Source organism: Neofelis nebulosa, chromosome 1, assembly GCF_028018385.1.
Source record: "Neofelis nebulosa isolate mNeoNeb1 chromosome 1, mNeoNeb1.pri, whole genome shotgun sequence".
Taxonomy (NCBI): domain Eukaryota; kingdom Metazoa; phylum Chordata; class Mammalia; order Carnivora; family Felidae; genus Neofelis; species Neofelis nebulosa.
Window position 1 is genome coordinate 232,099,279 of NC_080782.1, and position 19,766 is coordinate 232,119,044.

At 34.5% G+C, this 19,766-nt stretch overlaps 1 protein-coding gene across 6 annotated transcripts in view; it reads right to left on the minus strand.

Annotated features, from left to right (window-relative positions):
- Window positions 1-379: 379 nt before the first annotated feature.
- The window catches only part of PDS5B (PDS5 cohesin associated factor B), a 192,253-nt gene continuing 172,866 nt past the window's right edge, over window positions 380-19,766 (minus strand). Inside the window, exons 28-35 of one of the 6 annotated variants that reach the window (XM_058687917.1) lie at window positions 17,972-18,091; window positions 16,656-16,718; window positions 15,928-16,073; window positions 13,357-13,456; window positions 8,309-8,748; window positions 8,108-8,215; window positions 4,866-5,004; window positions 380-3,427 (exon numbers count right to left, since the gene is read on the minus strand). In XM_058687917.1, the coding sequence (XP_058543900.1) occupies window positions 3,392-3,427; window positions 4,866-5,004; window positions 8,108-8,215; window positions 8,309-8,748; window positions 13,357-13,456; window positions 15,928-16,073; window positions 16,656-16,718; window positions 17,972-18,091 (1,152 nt within the window). In that variant the 3' untranslated portion in view covers window positions 380-3,391. Of the gene's footprint in view, window positions 3,428-4,865; window positions 5,005-8,103; window positions 8,219-8,308; window positions 8,749-13,350; window positions 13,457-15,927; window positions 16,074-16,655; window positions 16,719-17,971; window positions 18,092-19,766 lie in introns of those variants that run through there. The other 5 variants (XM_058687906.1, XM_058687896.1, XM_058687889.1 and 2 more) reach the window with 5 other exon arrangements.

Genomic DNA, 19,766 nt, shown 5'->3' on the forward strand with positions numbered 1-19,766 from the left:
TTCCTTACCTCCCTTCCCCTCCCCCGGCCGGGGACACTAACCTAACACATAGTAAGCATTCAATAAGTATTTGCTGAACAAATGCATAAAACTGCCACTAGCAACTCACATTCTCAGTGCTTACTTTTAAAGTTTATATGATACATTTATTTTCTTCAGTTATGCAATCCTTTAACTTAAATAGTACTTAGTAATCTCTGTTAGCCAAAATTTTAAATGAGAAGTTTAAACAAAAAGCTTGAAAAAATGTTACTGGGAAACAGATTTCCTTTCCATGCAACAAAAGTCTCCAAAATAAAAAATCATCAAAATGTGCCTTTCTTCATTTAGTAAACACATGTAAGTATATATACTGATTAACATAAATAAAATAATACAATTACATATTAACTTTCATGTTTATTCAACTTCACAGAAAAGCCAAAAAATGTGTCTGATATTGGTTATCTATCTAAATACGAATTGTTCGTGACGGTGACATAATACTATGTGGTAGGGGAGATATGCCCAGGTTAAACAAATTCTTAAATTCCTGACATTCTTCACATGGGCAAAAGGAGATCTTAAAAATCAAACTTACAAGCTGTAAGAAGATACAGAAAGTAATTTAACCTTTAATACCTGGAACAAGTTTTACAGCCACATTTGTAATTTACATATACAGTGGAGATCACTGAAAACAAAAGCTTCCTGTTGCACTGCAGCAAGAAATCATATTATAATGTAGATTAAATGAACTTGCTACAGAGTGCAGCAAGATAACCTCACCGAAAAATCGTAAGATTTTCATAATGGAAGTTGTTACAGTGAGTTAAATATTTTCTCAATTTTATACAGTACATATTTTCAAAATGAACATTACGACTGAAGAGTTTGCTAACTGTCGTTAGCAATTAACGTTGTATACATACGTAATTTTACTTTAGTTATAGTATGTGGCTCTCCAAATGTCAGTACGTGAAATGTTAAGTTCAAACATAATAAGATAATCCCCTAAGATGAAGACTCGGGACATCAAAACTTTGATCGTTATTGCACCTATTTTTCTACAGAAAAATGGAAAATTTACATCATAATCTTCCCAAAAAGTGAACAGACAAGTTGGAAAATCACAGACTTATTGGCATTAAACAAAATCTACAATGAACATTTTTTGTGAACTGATGTACAGAATTAGTTGTGCAATGAAATTTGGTTAACTATGATCATGCAAATAAAAATCTTCCACAATCATTTTTTCATTATGTTTTATAAAATGGTCTTAAAGATATACTTCCATAAACATTTCCGGTGCAATTTAGTCAACGACAAAAATACAAAGCTATCCCTTACTCTTTATTTTATAGATTTAAAAACATGCCTTTGTACTGCTGAGATACAAATAGCGTGTTTGGGAGAACTGAGTTCATGAAACGGTTAAAAACCAATGTATCTTGGTCCGACATTAGCTGCCTTGTATACAGCAGCCTCCCGTAATCACTGGTGTCAGTACTGTTGGAAATGAAGAATAGTTAAATATTGAGAGATTAAGACACAATTCAAAACATTTTTTAAAAAATAAAAGGCCGTTTCATAAACATGAAGAAATCTTTAAAAGAAAAATAATCACATCAATTGTGATATACATTGGAAAATAGTAAAATGTCATTTTCCAAAATAGTAGTTTCTTTATTATATCCCCCCTCTATTATAACCAATCTTGGAAATATACCTTCAACATAATGGTGTATTATATGAAAATGCTCCATTATTCAATGTGATACATTTAATAAGTTAGGATATGATTTTTTTTTCTGATGTTAACTGTGAAAAAAACAAAAGAACAGCACCTGAAATACTAAAATGAATTTAGGCAAGCATTAAGTAGTAACTTTTATGTTTTGGTTCAAAATACAGTTTATAAAACTGTATAAAGGATACTGATTTAAGTAATTTGTTTCTATATTTTGCAGATTACAATGAAGAAAAGAAAAGATCTGCTCTAAAACCAAATAAATTTCCACTTCTCCCAATCTAGACAAAGTGGAATTTCATTCAAAATTTTTAAGATTGTGATACCTACAGTAGGTCATATAGTTGGATATACCATTCCCACCCTGCCCCCATCCCCCCCACCAAAAACAACTTTTTTGGCTCCAAAATAAAGTACAATAATAAACTCTTGATGAAAAACTATGTTATGGGGCAATCTATCATATACTATGGCTAAATATGATTTTACAGAAAAGAGCACATCCCATTTTCAGCACTTTTTTCATAAACATGCAACTCACTATAAAATACAAAACACTTGCTTTCAAGAACAGCTTTATAAAGACACACTGCATCAATAAAATTTTTTCTTTCTGATTAACTTTACACTGTTATGGAGAACTGGAACTTTCTATGTGTATATATCGGATTTAATATTATAGTGTAATAATCTGTATTTCTGAACATAATGTTCAAGAGGAAATATCTATACACAATAACATTCTAGACTATTAAAAACTAATTCAAATTACAGAATTTTATTGATACAGTAGATTAATAAAAACTGAAAAGGGATGATGATAAAATGGGATAAAGAATTCAGTACATTATTTTATAACACACTCTTTAAAATTAAAATATTTTAAATCTCTCTTTTCTTAAAATTTTCATTGCCATGGAAGGCCAGAAAATTCTGAGACCAATACTGAGGTGTAAAATAATCAAACTTCGGGACTATTTCACAATCTGCGTGGTGTCCTCCCGCTGGAGGCATCATGCAGGTGTAATGGCAGACCATTTAGCACCTCTGAAGATTAAGGGTGCCTAGGAGTAAACACTAGGTAAGATACACAAGGGAAAGAGACCATTTACCTCTCCAACAAACAATGACATCAAGAAAATGACACCATTTGTTGAAAAAATTTTTTTCACAGTAAAATTGCAGAGAATACAAATACAAACACTGACAGATCACTGCTTAAGATCTATCCTAACAAACTCTTTCCAAATCAATAGATCCAATAAACAGTTGGGACTGTCAGTTTAAAGCCGCAGATAAAAGCTATACAAGCACTTTAGAAGTCAGAAACATTAAAAAAACAAAAAACAAAAAAAAAGAAAAAGAAAAAGAAACGAAAAAAGTAAAAGAAAAAAACATATTTACAAGTTTCTTCTTTAGTTTATGTCTACATAGCCATCGCACATCACACTTTCACAGGACTCCAGAGTCAATGTTATCACCACGCGTATGGCTAAAGCGCTGTGACCACAAATACATGAGGTCATCAAAGTAAGGTCCAACTGTCCACTCTCCAGCAGTCCCGCTTTGTGCATCAAAGGCTTTACTTAGCCTCAAGCTTGACCAAAAAAAATGCTTCTTTTCAAAGCTTTCACACAGAAAGTTACTAATTACATTTGTTCATCGCCTTTCTCTTTTAGAACTTCGCCGCCGTACCTTAAAAGAAAAATTACCAGATGCTTAATTAAGATACCAGACTTGGCAGTAATTAATATTATTTTTTTTAACAAATCACTATTCTTAGTTGTTCCTGATTTTCTTTGCTTTTCTTCACTTCAAACCTTTCTCCTATTTTAAAACTTTCTGCCTCAGCATCACATATTTAGACCTTATGTAATATTTGAATGCCCATAAATAGCCTTTCCCATAATAGCAAGAGAAAAAACTATTTTACTTTACTATTTAATAATTTTAAAGAGAAATGAACAGAAAGCAATGTCGACAGCAAGAAAAACAATTGCAACTATCTTTTCACTTACGCTTCCGTGGTAAAAGAAAACATTTTAAACTTAGGCTTACAGTTGTCTTTCTGGGAAAACCGTTACTGAATGTAGAGCCTAACGATTATCAAATACATAGGAATATATGGAATTCAGACGTATTACCATTTACTGGCAAGTACTAATGAAAGTGTAAAACTTCAGTTCTAAAAAGATCGGTATTAAGATGAATATAAACAGAACAGGATTTTAATTCAATTAATTTATGGTGTTTTTGTTTTTGTTTTTTTTTGATGAAGACATTAATCACTATGGACTCTTGTCTTATTTTTACATCCAAAACAAACAAACAAACAAAGCTGTAAGAAACAAGCCCCACAAGTTTGAGACCACAGTTCAGATATCTTTCTGTGAATATCTGGTACATAAATGAACCCTGGTGCAGACAAAAGTGCTGATTATGTTAAAAAGGACAGAGGGGCGGGGGTCAACTCTGGGACTTGATCTCACAACACAGGTTTCTCAAAGATGGCTAACTGTGCCGATCCAAAGATTCAGCACTGGTGTATCATTAGGAGAACAGTTTACTTCAATGTGTTAACTGTATTTCTTCCAAAAGAAACACTGAAGATGTGTTAACCGACAAAGCCATTCTTAAGAAAAAAATTATCTCAGGGAGAATCACATTCTGACCTTTGTAAAAGAAATCTATGTTACCAATTTCGTAAATTTCAAAGACATGATTTTATTCTAGATGACTAACTTGTAAAACTACTATGAAACTCAAAGAAAAAGTTATGAAACATTAGCCATAGTCTATTTAACATATAACAGTGGTCTAAAATCAAGGTACAGCTTAAATGCTTCAAGGGTCAATTTATCAGAATGCTACTTGTTCTTCTCCACATTGTTATAAACTTGACATTTACATTTTCACTAGGCTACATCTGTCATTCTCACTTAGTTTCAGGATTCCATAAAGGAAGTTCTCTCATTACCCAAGCTGGTAGGTGAACCGTTACAAACTGCTCAAGAAAAGTAAATAAATACTTAGAATTATAAGTAACAGCAAGTGCTATATGGAGCTGACCAAGTATTTACCAACTCTATTCCTATATTCTATGCTAACACATGGTACTTTAATAGACACATACATTTACTGTAGAAACTTCCTCTTCCTCTGTTTCTTCCTGTGGAACATCATCATTGACAGGAGAGCTACCCTGAAACACATCTACTTCTTCACTTGAATCATTTTCTTTAGTAGCTGCTTGTTTGGAGCGTCCTACACGGCTAGAGTAAAACAGAGGTAAAATAAAATGAACATTCTGATCTTTAAGTAGTAGATCACCTCAGAGGAAATGCTCAAAATGTTTCATAAATTCTCATTTATTATCATTTTTATCCTCCATTACCTTACAAGACAAGAAATGTTATTCTTATTCTAACCCCTAACCCAGTGTTTAATCCTAGAATCTCACAAACACGGACCAAGTAACAAAAAAACCAAGACAATAAAAGATTATAAAACATAACCCAAAGTCTGCTCTTCCTTTTGTCTTTCCCACTCAGTAAAAGGCATCTGCCTCTACTAAGCTGCTCAAAACAGAAAATTTAGAGTCCTTCTTAATAGCGTATCAGTCTTCATCTGGCCCTATGATCTTACAAAGAAATCTCCAATCTATTCACTTCTCTCCACCTCTACTGCTACCACACAACCTCCACACCATTCTCGTCTCTTACCTCTCCTCCAAAAATGTAAAAACAGCTGATGTCACTCACTCCCCCTAGACAGCTCCCTGCTGTACTGCGAGAAATTCTGTAAGCCTTCTGAACATAATATATGAGGCCTTGCAGACAGTTGTTGGCCATCTGTCCCTGCTCATCTCTTTCCACTCCCTAATTCCTTACAACTACAATCCAGCCAATTCTTGCCTTCCTTCAAACTCTCTGAATTGGCCAAGACTTTTCCTACTCTGGAACCTTTAGCACAATGTTCCCTCCAACTGTGTTCTTCTCCTTTTTCTCTACCAGCCTAACTCCTACTATTCTCCAGAAATCAGTTCTCACTTTCCAAAGAGAAAACTTCCCCAATTCCCTAGCCCTCCCATTATGTTCTCTTATAGTACCCTGAAGTTTTCCTCAGGGCACAGATCACAATTTAGAATTCCATATTTATGTGATTATGTAATGACTACACGCCATTTAGATGTTAATCCCAAAAGGACAAGAATAATGTCTATTCTGTGCCACTGTAAGCCACTGTAAACCCTAGCACCTCGTACTCTCTGAAACATAGGAGGCAATCAAATATATGTAAGAGATACCACCATTTAACTAAATGTATCCCTCTTGATATTTATTTGCATGTATATTCTTTAAATTAAAAAAATTTTTTGAGTATAGTGGACATACAATGTGACATCAGTTTCATGTATACAACACTGTGGTTCAACTTTTCTCCATATTCTATGCTGTGCTCACAAGTGTAGCTGCCATCTGTCACCAGATAACGCTGCTACGACACCACTGACCTTATTCCCTGTGCCATGCCCCTCTATCCCTGTGACTTATTCATTCCCAGACTGGAAGCCAGTATGTCCCACTCCCCTTCACCCATTTTGCCCATGCTCCCACCTCCACTTCCTTCTGACAAGCATCAGTTTATTCTCCGTATGGTAACTTTTTTTTAATTAATTTTTGACACAGAGAGAAAGAAAGAGAGCGCGTGCACACGAGCAGGGGAGGAGCAGAAGAAAGGAGAGAATCCCAAGCAGACCCCCACACTGCCAGCATGGAGCCTGATGCAGGTCTTGAACCCACAAACTGTGAATCATGACCTGAAGCGCAACCAAGAGTCACATGCTTAACCGACCGAGACACCTAGGTGCCCCTGAAGAACTTTTTTCTTTTTTTTAAATTAAGACTATAGCTTATCATTTCTCTTGGGTAATCCACGATATGTATTCTTTAATACACACTCAAACCAAGTAATTTTTTTTTTTTTTTTTTTTTACTTGGTTCGGCTTTTCTGAGTTAATGGAAGAAAATACAAGAATTACAGGGAAAGTAATATAATCTTTCTCAATTCCACTGAGGTCAGAACAAGAAAAACAGGAAGAGCATAACATATGTTATTCTAGTTCTTAAAAAAAATAGATTCCCCATGAAAGGAAGATATGCTGTTAAGATGGAATATAGAGTCTTTTTCTGCACTGATTTTTAAAAGAAATACTTGTTTGGTTTAGAACATTTGTATGAGGATGTGCATAATTTTAGATGATCACACCCTTAATTTTTTGATGCGCAAATATAAACTAATTAAAGTTATGAGCCTGAAAGCTATTTCTGTTATTTCCTCATTAGAAAATTATCGTGGGAATTTAATATTCCTTAAGAATTTGTTTTTTAAAAATAGCTACTTTTCATAATTGAATCCAAACACATTTACAAAGCTGCCACAAAAACGTACTTACCTTTACTTTTTACCTGAGGAAAAAATTACATGGAAAAAGGCAGGAAGTAGCTAGACACTCAAGCAACTTTTCCTCTTCCTGGGGAATACACAGGAAGAGGAAAACTTTCCAAGATAACGTAAGTATTTGGCCAAGGTGTGCTGGCAACTCTGCAAAGCCAAGGCAGTGATGTAAGTGTGCAACGGGGTCACTCTCAGAATTACAGTCAGAATTTCTGACTAATGGAAGACATGCTGTTCTACTTCCACTTAAATAACTGAGAAAAAAGTGCAAAATATACAAATGACAGCACCGACGCTCCTGCTACTTTAACAATTTTAGGTCACAATTTGTCATTGTGATTTTCTCATGAACATATGCTTGTGTGAACTTCCACAACTATTTATATGTAGATACAGATCTGTTCATTTGATTAGAAAAGAAAGAAAACCAAAACCCCAAAAACTTCAAATCTACATGTGGTAACCTCTTTGGCTATAATTTAAAGAAAAATAATGCCTGTGACTTTCCTACACAATTCAAAGAATAAAAGCAAAAATATAAAAACTATTTTTTTTAAAGTTGCCGAGGAGAGCTATTAAAAAAACTACAGTGTGCAAAGACAAGCAACTTGGTCAGTATGATGTGATTATTTAAAAATACTTTCTCCTCTCTTTGGGTATCATAAAGTCTGTATTGGAAATAATAAACTATTTGGTGTTCACTTAAAGAGATTTGCCTAAAAGCTGTAATCAGAGGCTACCAGAGGGTTAACTGGGATATCAATTACCTAGGTAAGTTTATGAAAATTTTATCTTACCTAGTATAATGGGACTAAATATATGGGATTTTAAATACAGCCCTATGTATATTTAAAAACTGATAAACTCTCGCAAAATAATTTGAAACTGGTTTGAAATTTAATATTATTTACAACTTACACATTTTTTTTTGGTTGTGATGGTGATGGCGTTTTTGATGGTCTTCCTCGTCCTTTCTGTGGTGTGGATTGTGTGGATTCAACTGCACTAGTTTCAGGAGATTCTGCTCTGCTTTGGGGAAGACCCAAATGTGGATAGCATCAAATTAGGATTTAGAACACAGTTACTAAATACATGCAGTTCAGAGTTACATGCACTTACCTCTGTTGTGCTCTCCTTGATGTTCGGTGCTGTTTGTTCTTTGATTTCTGTTCTGTGTTTCCACTCTGTCTTTCTTCTTCTTCCTCTTCTTCTGGTGCTGAAGGTCCAGACTTTTTTTTGGTTCCTTTTTTAGACGTTTTCATTGTTGGTTCTTCTTTTGGTGTACCTCCACCAAGAGGTTTAGGTGGTCGGCCTCTTTTACCTTTTTTTGGCGGGCTATTCTGTTCATCCTCATTTTCCAATATATCTTCTTTGAGCCTCTTTTCCTCAGGCCACTGCTGTTCATCTGATTCTGAAGCCGTATGGCCTCTCTTCCGTCCACGCTGACTGCCTTTAGGTTTCTGTTCCTGTACCAACTTAGTGAGGTCATCCATACCTAATTTCTCTTCTGAATCCGTGACAGGTGTTTTTTTCCGGCTTCTAGGCTTGTCCAATTCAGACTAGGAATAAAAATCACAATTTCAAATATAAATTTGTTAGGATGAATATTTTGAAAAATGAAACAAGAAAATGTTATCCACTTTTGTCATAAAACTGTACCTAAATAAAATATAGAGTCTTTAAGTATATCAGAACCATAACTACTTTGTCTTTTAACTTAAAAAATTATCTGGAGTTAAGAGGGTCAATTTTCATTTTTACTTGAGCTAGAGAGTCTCAAACTGACACCTTTCAAGATCAGTATTTTATTAAACTTTAAATTTTAATGAGTTATTTCATTTAAAAAAATTTAAATTCCATGCTTGAATAATGGATAAATATATCAAAGTATAATGGATCTGCTTTAATAGTCAAATTAAGTGATTCTAATTTTATTCCACAGTGTATAAGATATAAAATATCAACTGTTATATATTATACTTAGACACCATAAAAGAGCTACTTTTACTTTATAAATGGAGGTTGCAAGACACAAAAGTTAAACATATTCATTTATTAAAAATTTTGAAAATACTTCTGAATCAAAGATACTGTCTCTTCCCAGCTACAACCAATTAAAAGCAAAAACAATTTAAATTAGTTAATCAGAAACTCAAATTCAAACTAAAAGCCTAGTCTACATTCAGAGAATATATATATGCACTGACCGGCAGATGGAGACTGAGGAAATTCTCCAAAGAAACCAAGAACAGTATGAGCCCTTACAGCTTCCCATATACATGCATGTATAAAACTCACAAATACAAGTGTTTTATTTCCAAAAAGTTTGTGTCAATTTACATTCTTAAAAATCAGTGAAAAGAAAACAACAAAAATTATCTGATTTGTTTAGTCATTTTGTTATGTCATTGGTAATTATGCTAATTATGTCACTGGTATTATGCTTTGTCCATTTGTATAGTGGAGTCTTAGTATTTTAAATCTACATTCTTCTATATTTTTGTGTGTATTTAAATTTTATTTCCTATTTGTTAAGGATTGAATTATGTCCATACAAAATTCCTATGTTGAAGCTAGAACCTCTGATGTAATGATATTCGAAGATGGGGCCTTTGGGGGATATTTCAGTTGAGATAAGATCATGAGGGTGGGGCCCTCATAACAGAATTAGCCCCTTATGAAAAGAGACACCAGAGAGATCTTTTTGTCTCTCTTCTCCACCATGTGAGGCATAGTGAGAAGGTGGCCATCTGCAAACCAGGAAAAGAAACTCTCACCAGGAAGCAAATCGGCCAGCACAAAGGTGAGAAAATTCATTTCTGTTGTTTGGCCATCCAGTCTACGATACTTTGTTATAGCAGCCTGAGCAGACTAAGACATTACCGTATCTTGATAGGATTTGACACGGAATTCTAAATTGTCTTTCCTATCCACCCCCAAAGAGTATTTCAGTCATTTCAAAAATCACTGACTTATAATGGTTCCTTTACTTTGTATTAGGTTTTAAAAATTAATAATGTTTCTGGGCTATTGTAACAATGGCATAATATTTTACTAAACATAGAGAAATAAAGAAGTACATTTGTGTTCGGTTAGGCTGATGTTATTACTCCTCTTTTGTACCATTTATTCTTCCACATGGACTTAAAATCACACTGGAATTTTATAATTACATATAGATTCATTTAGAACGAACCATCATTTGTTTTTATTCATTCTCCCATTAAAGAACATGGCATGTCTTCCTTCTATTCAAGTCTTCTAAGTTTCTCAGTTTGGATATTTTCCCCACACGGATTCCCCCTACTTTTTTAAGGCTATGTTTAGGTTGATCAGTCAGTTGGTTGGTCAGTCGGTCGGTCTGTCTGTCTACCTACCTACCTACCTTTGTTGTGGAAGAGGTTACTGTGGTGAAGCAAATCTCCTTTCCCCCAAATGTATACTTGATATAAAGCAAAATTACCAGACTAATGTTAGTTATACACATACATACATCTACCACGTATAGATGTTTAATTGGCTACCATACTAAATACTTAGTTTTTCAATTGCTTCTCTTATTTTTCTAAGAGTACAAAAGAAAAATGAATTTGTCTCTTCTTTTTCACTGTCATACCTTTGATTGCTATTTCATGTCTTCCTGAATTTGTCAAACATTCTAGAACAATCTTAAATAATAGTGATGACAACAAATTACTTGTTTTGCCCCTGATTTTTAATTAAAATGTTTCAAGTATTTTGCATTTCAGAATAATTTAAGAAGAATAACTGAGTCAATGATTACTGATTTAAACAGATAAAACTTTTAGTATGTTAAGGAAGTATCCTTCTGGTATTAGGTTAGTAAGAGTTCATATGTATCAAGAATGGATTTTAAGTTGTATTTATATCTTCTTGACATGACCTGAAGTTATCTTGTTAGTATTCTTCGTATTTGGTATACTGATTTGATATATTATGTTAAAAGATTTCTTAACATTAAATTATCCTTACATTCTAGGAAAAACAGACCTATAAGTGACTGGTTTTAATTTGTTAGCATTTATTTGCATTTTTGTACAAATAATTATTGTTACTCAGAGATGCAAAGGTAAGAGAAATATTGAATTAAAGTTAACTTTACAATTATCACCTCCAGTTTTAAACTTTACAATTCATTTTAATGTCCAAGAATGTGATAAGGTGGCTGAATTCCTTTATACTCTGGAAAAGGTTGGTGGTAAACAGGAAATTTAATGTCTGCTTTCTTGAGAATACTATAAAATAAGCTAGTTTACTAAAGCACTACATTCTCTAGTTTCTTTTTCATTTTGCACTGCATTATCTTAAGAACAGAGGGAGAATAAAACTGAGGTTAAAAGCAGGAAATGAGGAAAACATTCTATTTGTAAAACTAAATATTTGAATATAAATGTATATGGACAATAATTCTTTTGTGATGAAGTTTTAATATCAAGGTGGTAGTATATACAAAGACAGGACTCTTTCTCTATAATCTACTGGTCTTTAAATTGAACTTCTGTCTCAAAATGCTAACCTCTTTAAGGATATTTCAGTTGATATGTATTAATAAGGTTCTTATAGTATTTCTGAAAAAGGATACAATGTTACACAAAAGGCACCCAAAGGCTTCCATTATAATTATACAAATAAATCTCAAAAGCTCAAAATTTCACAACTTTGCTATGGAAAAGAGAGACTTGCTCTTCACTGCTCTATAATATGGCAGAACTAGATACAGAATTTATAGGGTAACAAAATATTAAGAATTCATCACCACCATGCTTCCCAAATTTGGGGGGGATATACATAAGGGAGCAGGTCAGTATGTGGGTATAGGTGGCTTAGTTGATGCGTTGATGTTTCCAACAAATGAGAGAAATTGTAAGCTTTCCACCTAAGGCATTTTTAAGCACGTGGTAAACAACTCATAAAGCTAATGAAGGAATTTCTGCATTAAGTGAGAAGTAGGACTAGAAGACATAAATACCTTTTCCAATTCAAGGTTCTCTTCTATATATCCAGATAACAGGATTCCTTTCTGGCTAAGCGATCAATTTTTAATTCTGCTTGGGCAAAATTTTTAAACAGCCAATAAAAATCAGAATTTACAGTATAAGTAGTAAGGATTTAGTAAGAATTTAAGAATTATAATTTTTTAAGTGGAAAGAAAAACAATCTGGCAGAACAAATTACTGGAGAAACTTGAAAACAATTAAAAATAATTAAAGCTTTTTGGAATATGTAATGTTGGGCCAATGGTAGAAAAGAAGGGCAGTAATATTTCAGAGAAAGCAAAGGTATTTTATTAATAACGTTCCACCTCTACTGGGTAGATTTCAAATGCATTAACATTTACTTTATAGTAATCATTACTCAAAAATATTGGTCTTTGTAATGATAACATAGCAGCAACACCAACTGACTTGGACTAATTCATTTATTCTGATAAACCTTAACAGCTAAGTAGCCACATTTTACAGATAAACTGATTCAGAGAGCCTCATGAATTTTTCAAAAGTTTAAAGCTAACCTAGAAGTCAAAATGTGCCCAATTATTAAGGTTATCAGGATGTATAGAAATACATAACTGTATTCTGTATCTGTACTAAAATTTAACAAACCTGTCTTTAAATGGCATTTACAAACAGTCTAATCATACAAATTATCACTGCTATTAAAATTTAAAAAGAAGCCTTTATGAAAACTGCAGCATTCCCTACCTTTGCTAGAAGCTTACTTAGTAATGAAAGGCTTAAGAAAGCATCTAAAATGGAGGAGCCTTTAAGGATCCTCATTCTACTTCCCTTTTCTAATGCTAAGTCTAAACTTACTGTGTTTTAAACAACAACAATAACAACAACAACAACAAAACAACAACAACAAAAACCCCCAAATAGTTCTGAGTATGGGACTGGCATGTTTGATTTCCAAGATCTACAGAATAAAGATCACTCATTAGAATGACAAGAAACACAAGAGATTCAATATACTTAAATTACAAGGTAGAGGATAATGATGAACTCACATTTATGATTAAAATCATTAAGAGAAAATCAAATGTCAAATTTGAGAGTAATGTTAACTGGTTTCAGTGTAAACATTATTACTTATACAGTAAAATTTTTATTATAATTATAAAATCAAACCAAATATCTCACCCTTACAAGATCAGAGTCGTCTCTCTTGTCACTTTTTTTTCCTGGCAAAGGTGATGACATTGTATAATCTTCATTTTCACTGTGATCCATTTCAGAGCTATCAAGCCTTTTAATATAGATATTTGTTATTATTATTACAATGAAACAACCTTAAAAGGTTTCCCTGTTCCCTAGTGTAGCTTTACAGCTATATGAGGAAAAGTTTCATTCTCTTCCGAAAAGTATGTTTCATTCTATCATATTTAGCACCAAACCAACAAGTAATGAATTACATTTAATAGAGAAACTTGAAGAATCACAAATTTAGTTTTCTTACTAAGTCTTTTTAAAAACTAAATTCTATTTTGGAGTGGAAACATAAAGCAAATTAAAACCTTTCTGGTTAGCAAGTTGGATTGGCCTATGTTACTACAATCTGCACCTCTCTCTCCCATATTCCCAGTTCCGCTTTTTCTTCTTTGAGTTCTTTTTTTTAAATTTTATTTATTTTGAGAGAGAGAGAGAGAGAGAGAGAGAGAGAGAGAGTCAGTCAGTCCCAAGGAGGCTCAGAATGGTCCACGCAAAGCCTGACGTGGGGCCCAATCTCACGAACCGTGAGATCATGACCCGAGCCGAAATCAAGAATGGGACACTTAACTGAGCCACCCAGGCACCCCTTTCTTCTCTGTATTTTTAACACCCTGTAACACACTAAAGTTATTATGTTTATTCTCTACTAACTTCCCCTGCTAGAATGTAAGCATGGATCTTTTGCCAACTGTATTTATTTTATACTAAGCACTTGTACCAGTGCCAGACATAAAATAGGCACTCAATAAATACTTATTAAATGAATTAACAGCACAAGCTCACAAGCTCTCATTTATTGGTATGAAGCCTGTCTTCTGTCCTAGGTGATCTCATCTTTAATGTGACTTTGAAAACCATTTATACATCATTAAATCCTAAATTTCAATCTCTGGCCCAGAAACTACCCTGAGCTCTAGACTCACATATCCAACTGCCCACTCACTTGAATTTCCTATAGGCATCTCAACTTTAACACAGCCAAAATAGTTATTTGGACATTCCTCTTTTCCCCATCTCCCCAGAAAACACACACACACGCACGCACGCGCGCGCGCATGTATGCACAAAGCCTGTTCCTCTTCAAAGGCTTCTAACATCTCAGTAAATGGCACCGCCACCTATAGAAACATTCAGGCAAAAAACCCCCTAGGACACATCCTTAAATATTCCCTTTTCATAACTATTCACATCTACCTCATCAGCAAGACAATTTGGGTCTAAAATCAAAATAAATCCCACATTTGACTACCATCTTCTTCCCTCTTCATCCCTTCTCTGAATTACCATTAGCTGACTCCTAACTGGTTTTTTTAAATCTCAATTCTAGTTCCTCTCTTCTCCATAAACGATAGGGCAATCTAATAAAAGTTGCAAATTAGATCACTAGGCTCCACAGCAATATCTGAGCAAAGGGAAAAAGTCGAAAGCAATTTTGAGGCTCTCAGCCTAAATGACTGATCTTCTTTGATTATAACCAGGATCCAAGAAGAAAAACCAGTAACTTAGGATATGAGTTGCTGGAAATGGTTTGGTCCTGTTAAGTAGGAAGCCATCCCACTAGAAAATGTCCAAATGATATAGGTGAAGGCGACTTAAGTATCAGCCACTAATATGTATTAATACAGGAATCTAAAACAAGCACTATAAATGTGTTTTTGTTCACTCTAGCATATATCATTTGACAATTTATTCGTTACAAGGAAACTGATAAGACATTTTAGAATGTCTCATCCTTTCTTTATTGATTGGTTATGAACAATGCAAAGATAGCACAGTCTTTCATAATAACTAAGCAAAATCAATAATCAGTGGCAGTTAGGGCCCATGCAAAGCTTTGCTGCTAACAAACTGCTAAGTACTACACAAAAACGAGTTAAACTGTGAATTATTTTCTCTTTTCCTCTTTCTTAAGACGAAAATCTGTAGAGCATGATATGAAAGTACAAATTTAAAACAATTTTTCTAAACAAAAAAATTTATACTTGTGCATGGGAAAAAGAAACTCAAACCAAAAAGTACAGAATCTCCTTCCTATACTAGACTACCACAAGATGTTGTGTATTCTCCCCAAACTTTTCTGTGCATATACAAGCCAATCTGAAGACAAATCCCTTGTAAAAACTCGAAAATACTAGAATACGTTCTATTCTTTGCCTTTTTTACTCAGTAATGTATTGTGGAAACAATTCACATTAGCTCATACCTCATCATTTTTAATGAGTATGTCTTCTAATGTATGGTTGTACTATAATATAACAGTTTCAAGTTTGCCAGACATTTAGCTTATGTCTACCAACACAGGATATCCCAACAAGCTAAAATATGAAAGCCTAAGATAGAGTGCCTATCTAAAATAAAGAAGCAAATAAACAGGAAGATGTAAATGGCTGTTCGGGTATGCACTGATTTCCACTCACTGACATTAAATGTTTTGGGTTACATTATTTTAGATCTCATTGCCTTGATGGAATCCTTAAATGTCAAGTATGGTATTTCTTAGGTACTTACCTCCCTTTTATTCTTCCAGGAGAGCTTGGATTTGAGCTGCTGCTTGCATTGCTTACAGTTTCCATTCGTGATGATTTTGTCTGAGATTGCTTGCCTGCTGATGAAAGTGGCTTATTAACAGCTCCTAGAACATTGGTTGTTTTAGGCTGAAATGAAAAATGCATATCTCTTTCTATTTGATTAAAGCCAGAAGAAATCTATACATAAAGAACCATAAATCTCTGTCAAAGTATTTACATACAAATCACACACACAAATATACCTATCCTTAAGCAAAACAAGGATTATAAATTGAGTATCACTTGAATAAGTGAAAAACTATACAGACAAGCATAATAGTTAAGCTTCTTTGCGATTTAGAGGAAAAGGCTTACATAGAAAGAACAAATAAAATGTACAGTCAACAATAAAAATAGATAATCAAACTGCTTTGGAAAGACATAAGATGTTTTTAACTTTAAGATTTTTATCTTGACATTACAGGATAAGATATTTAAAGATCAAGGTCTCCAGCACTTTATTTCAGGCTACAAAATAAGTTCATGTATCTCAGCTTGCATTTATACTGTAAATATATTATTTCTTACTAGTAAATGGAAGAGATCTAATAACTATTTTCTACCTTAAGATACACTAATTTTTAAAGAAATACAAAATAACATAATTTTGCCAATAATCACAGTAAAATAAACTACCATGTAAAAATCAGAATGACTCTCAAAACGTACTTTTCCAGGAGTAAAAAACGATTTCATTTCTGGAGGCAGATAATTTTTGGTGTTACTGAAATTCTACAAGCAGGAGAAAAAGTTGTAGTTAGTGAATAATCAAACACTATACAAGAAGTGCTTCAAAGCCAACAAAGCAAATAACAGATTTTGTTTTAAAGTACATAATAAAAGACATACTTCAATAATAAGTTCAAACACAAAATTTCAGTCACGGATTTTAAATACTGTAATAAGCTTAAACTAACCTTCTACCAACTCCAATATTAACAAAACATATTTGAGCTCTAATGTGCTAGAGCTCTCTGTAAGTGCATCAGAAAACACATGCTTCTGTAAAAAAAAAAAAAAAAAACAACTCTCCAGAAGAGACCACATTTACTCCTGTTATCTTAATCATGACAGGGTGAAAGCAGATAGTCCCTCTTAGCTACTGGGTGAGCCTGTTCCACAAGGCTGTTGCAAATCTCTGCATGTTGGTTAAGACCTTAACTGCTATTTTACTTAGAAACAAACACAAACATAAAAACAAAAACGGTAGTGGTGCTTTCCAAACTCTCAGTCAATAGACTTAGATGCATTATGAACCTCTAAGAGAATCTGGAAAACACCTTGTATAGCTCGTACAATACTAGGGGCACCTGGGTGGCTCAGTCGGGTTAAGCGTCTGACTTTGGCTCAGGTTATCTCACAGTTCGTGAGTTCGAGCCCCGCGTCGGGCTCTGTGCTGACAGCTCAGAGCCTGGAGCCTGCTTCAAATTCTGTGTCTCTTCCTCTCTGTGCCTCTCCCCTGTTTGCGCCCTCTCAAAAATAAAACATACAAAATTTTTTTTTTTTTGTATTTCCTACAATACTTGAGTTTTGTACTGAGTTTGGGGAACATTCTTGTGGTATTCCCTGGGTCTCAAACCTGTTCCGGTGTCTGCCCTTGTTTCTTCATACCAGTTATAAATTTCAATCAAGGGCTTATAACTTCAGACTCTATCAGCATTCTCCTTCCCATTTTGGATCACTGGCCATTAACTGACAGATCTACATGCTTTGATCACATTTTTGTCTGTACTCGTAGACTGGCATAAAACTCCAAACACAAACTCTAGATAATCCTGATTAACCTCCTTGTTTGTGTCCTTGTTTGTGTCCTCCGATTTGGTCCATGTGCTAGTCTCGCACCACATTATTAAGATGCAAGCTGACCTTTCCACGACATTAGTAGTGCGCCAGCTCTTGATACTGATCCTTCCTAATCTTCCCCCAACCTAGTGCTGAGAATACATTTTATTTCAATCTACACACACAAAATCTAAAATAACTACCTTGTCAGGCTGGGTGAAAAAACGAGCTGGTAGTACTGGGTCTTTAGGAGATTCCAAACTGTATGTGGTGCTCTTTGACATGATGATATTCATGGCAACATCACACACAGTGTACAGTTTCTGCAATGGTATTAAAGAAAATTAGGTACTTAAGGTGGCAGCCTTGACTCTGAATTAGGAGTAATTCTACAACATGCAATTAGTACAGGCATACCTCAGAGATACTGCAGATTCGGCTCCAGACCACCACAATAAAGCAAATGTTTCAATTAAGTGAGTCAAATGAATTTTTTGGTTTCCCAGTGCATATAAAAGTTATGTTTCCACTATACTATGATCTATTGAGTGTGCAACAGCATTATGTCTAAAAAACAACGTACAATGTAATTACAGTACAAGTAATTAAAAACTTTTATTGCTAAAAACGTTAACCATCATCTGAGCTTTCGGTTACTTGCAAAATCTTTTTGCTGGAAGAGGGTCTTGCCTTAATGTTGACGGCTGCTGCTGATCAGTGGTGGCTGCCAAACGATGGAGTGACTGTAGTAATTTCTTAAAATAAGACAAAACTCTAGTTTGCTGTACTGACTGACTCTTCCTTTCACTAACAATTTCTCTGCAGAATGTGATGCTGTTTGATACCATTTTACCCACAGTGGAATTTTCAATATCGGAGTCAATCCTCTCAAACGCTGCTGCTGTTTTATCAACAAAGTTTGTGTAATATGCTCAATCCTTTGTTGTAATTTCAACAATCTTCACAGCATCCTCATCAGGAGCAGATTCCATCTAAAGAAACCACTTTCCTGGGGCGCCTGCGTGGCTCAGTCGGTTGAGCATCTGACTCTTGATTTTGGCTCAGGTCATGATCTCACGGTTCATGGGATGGAGCCCCAGGAAAGTGGTTTTGGTGCTGACAGCACAGAGCCTGATTGGGATTCTCTCTCTCCCTCTCTCTCTGCCCTTCTCCTGGCTCACAGTCTGTAAATAAATAAACATTAAAAAATAAATAAATAAACCACTTTCTTTGCTCATCCATGAGAAGCAACTCCAAATTCATTAAAGTTTTATCATGAAATTACAGCAATTCAGTCACATCTTTAGGCTCCATTTCTAGGTATAATTTTCTTGCTATTTCTACCACATCTGTAGTTACTTCCTCCACTGAAGTCTTGAACCCCCCTTAAAGTCATCCATGAGGGTTAGAATCAACTTCTTCCAAACTCCAGTCCATGTTGATAATCTGACTTCTTTCCATGAATCATGAATGTTCTTAATGAATGTACAGTGGAGAATTCTTTCCAGATTTTCATTTGACTTTACCCAGATCCATGAGAAGAGTCACTATCTCTGGTAGGTACAACCTTATGAATGTATTTCTTAAACAATAAGACTTGAAAGTTGAAATTATTCCTTGATCCCTGGGCTGCAGAATGGATGCTGTGTTAGCAGGCATGAAAATAGCATTAATCTCATTGTAGGTCTCCATCAGAGCCTTGGGGGTGACCAGGTGCATTATCAGTGAGCAGTAATATTTTGAGAGAAATCTTTTTTTCTGAGGTCTCCACTATGGGCTTAAAATGTTCAGTAAAACATACTGCAAACAGATGTGCTATTTGTTTGGCTCTGTTGTTCCATTTATAGAGCACCGAGTAGACTTAGCGTAATTCTTAAGGGCCCTAGGATTTTCAGAATGGGAAATGAACACGGGCTTCAGCCTCAAGAGACCAGCTGCATTAGCCCCTAACAAGAGGGTCAGCCTGCCTTTTGAAGCCAGGCACTGACTTCTCTGTAG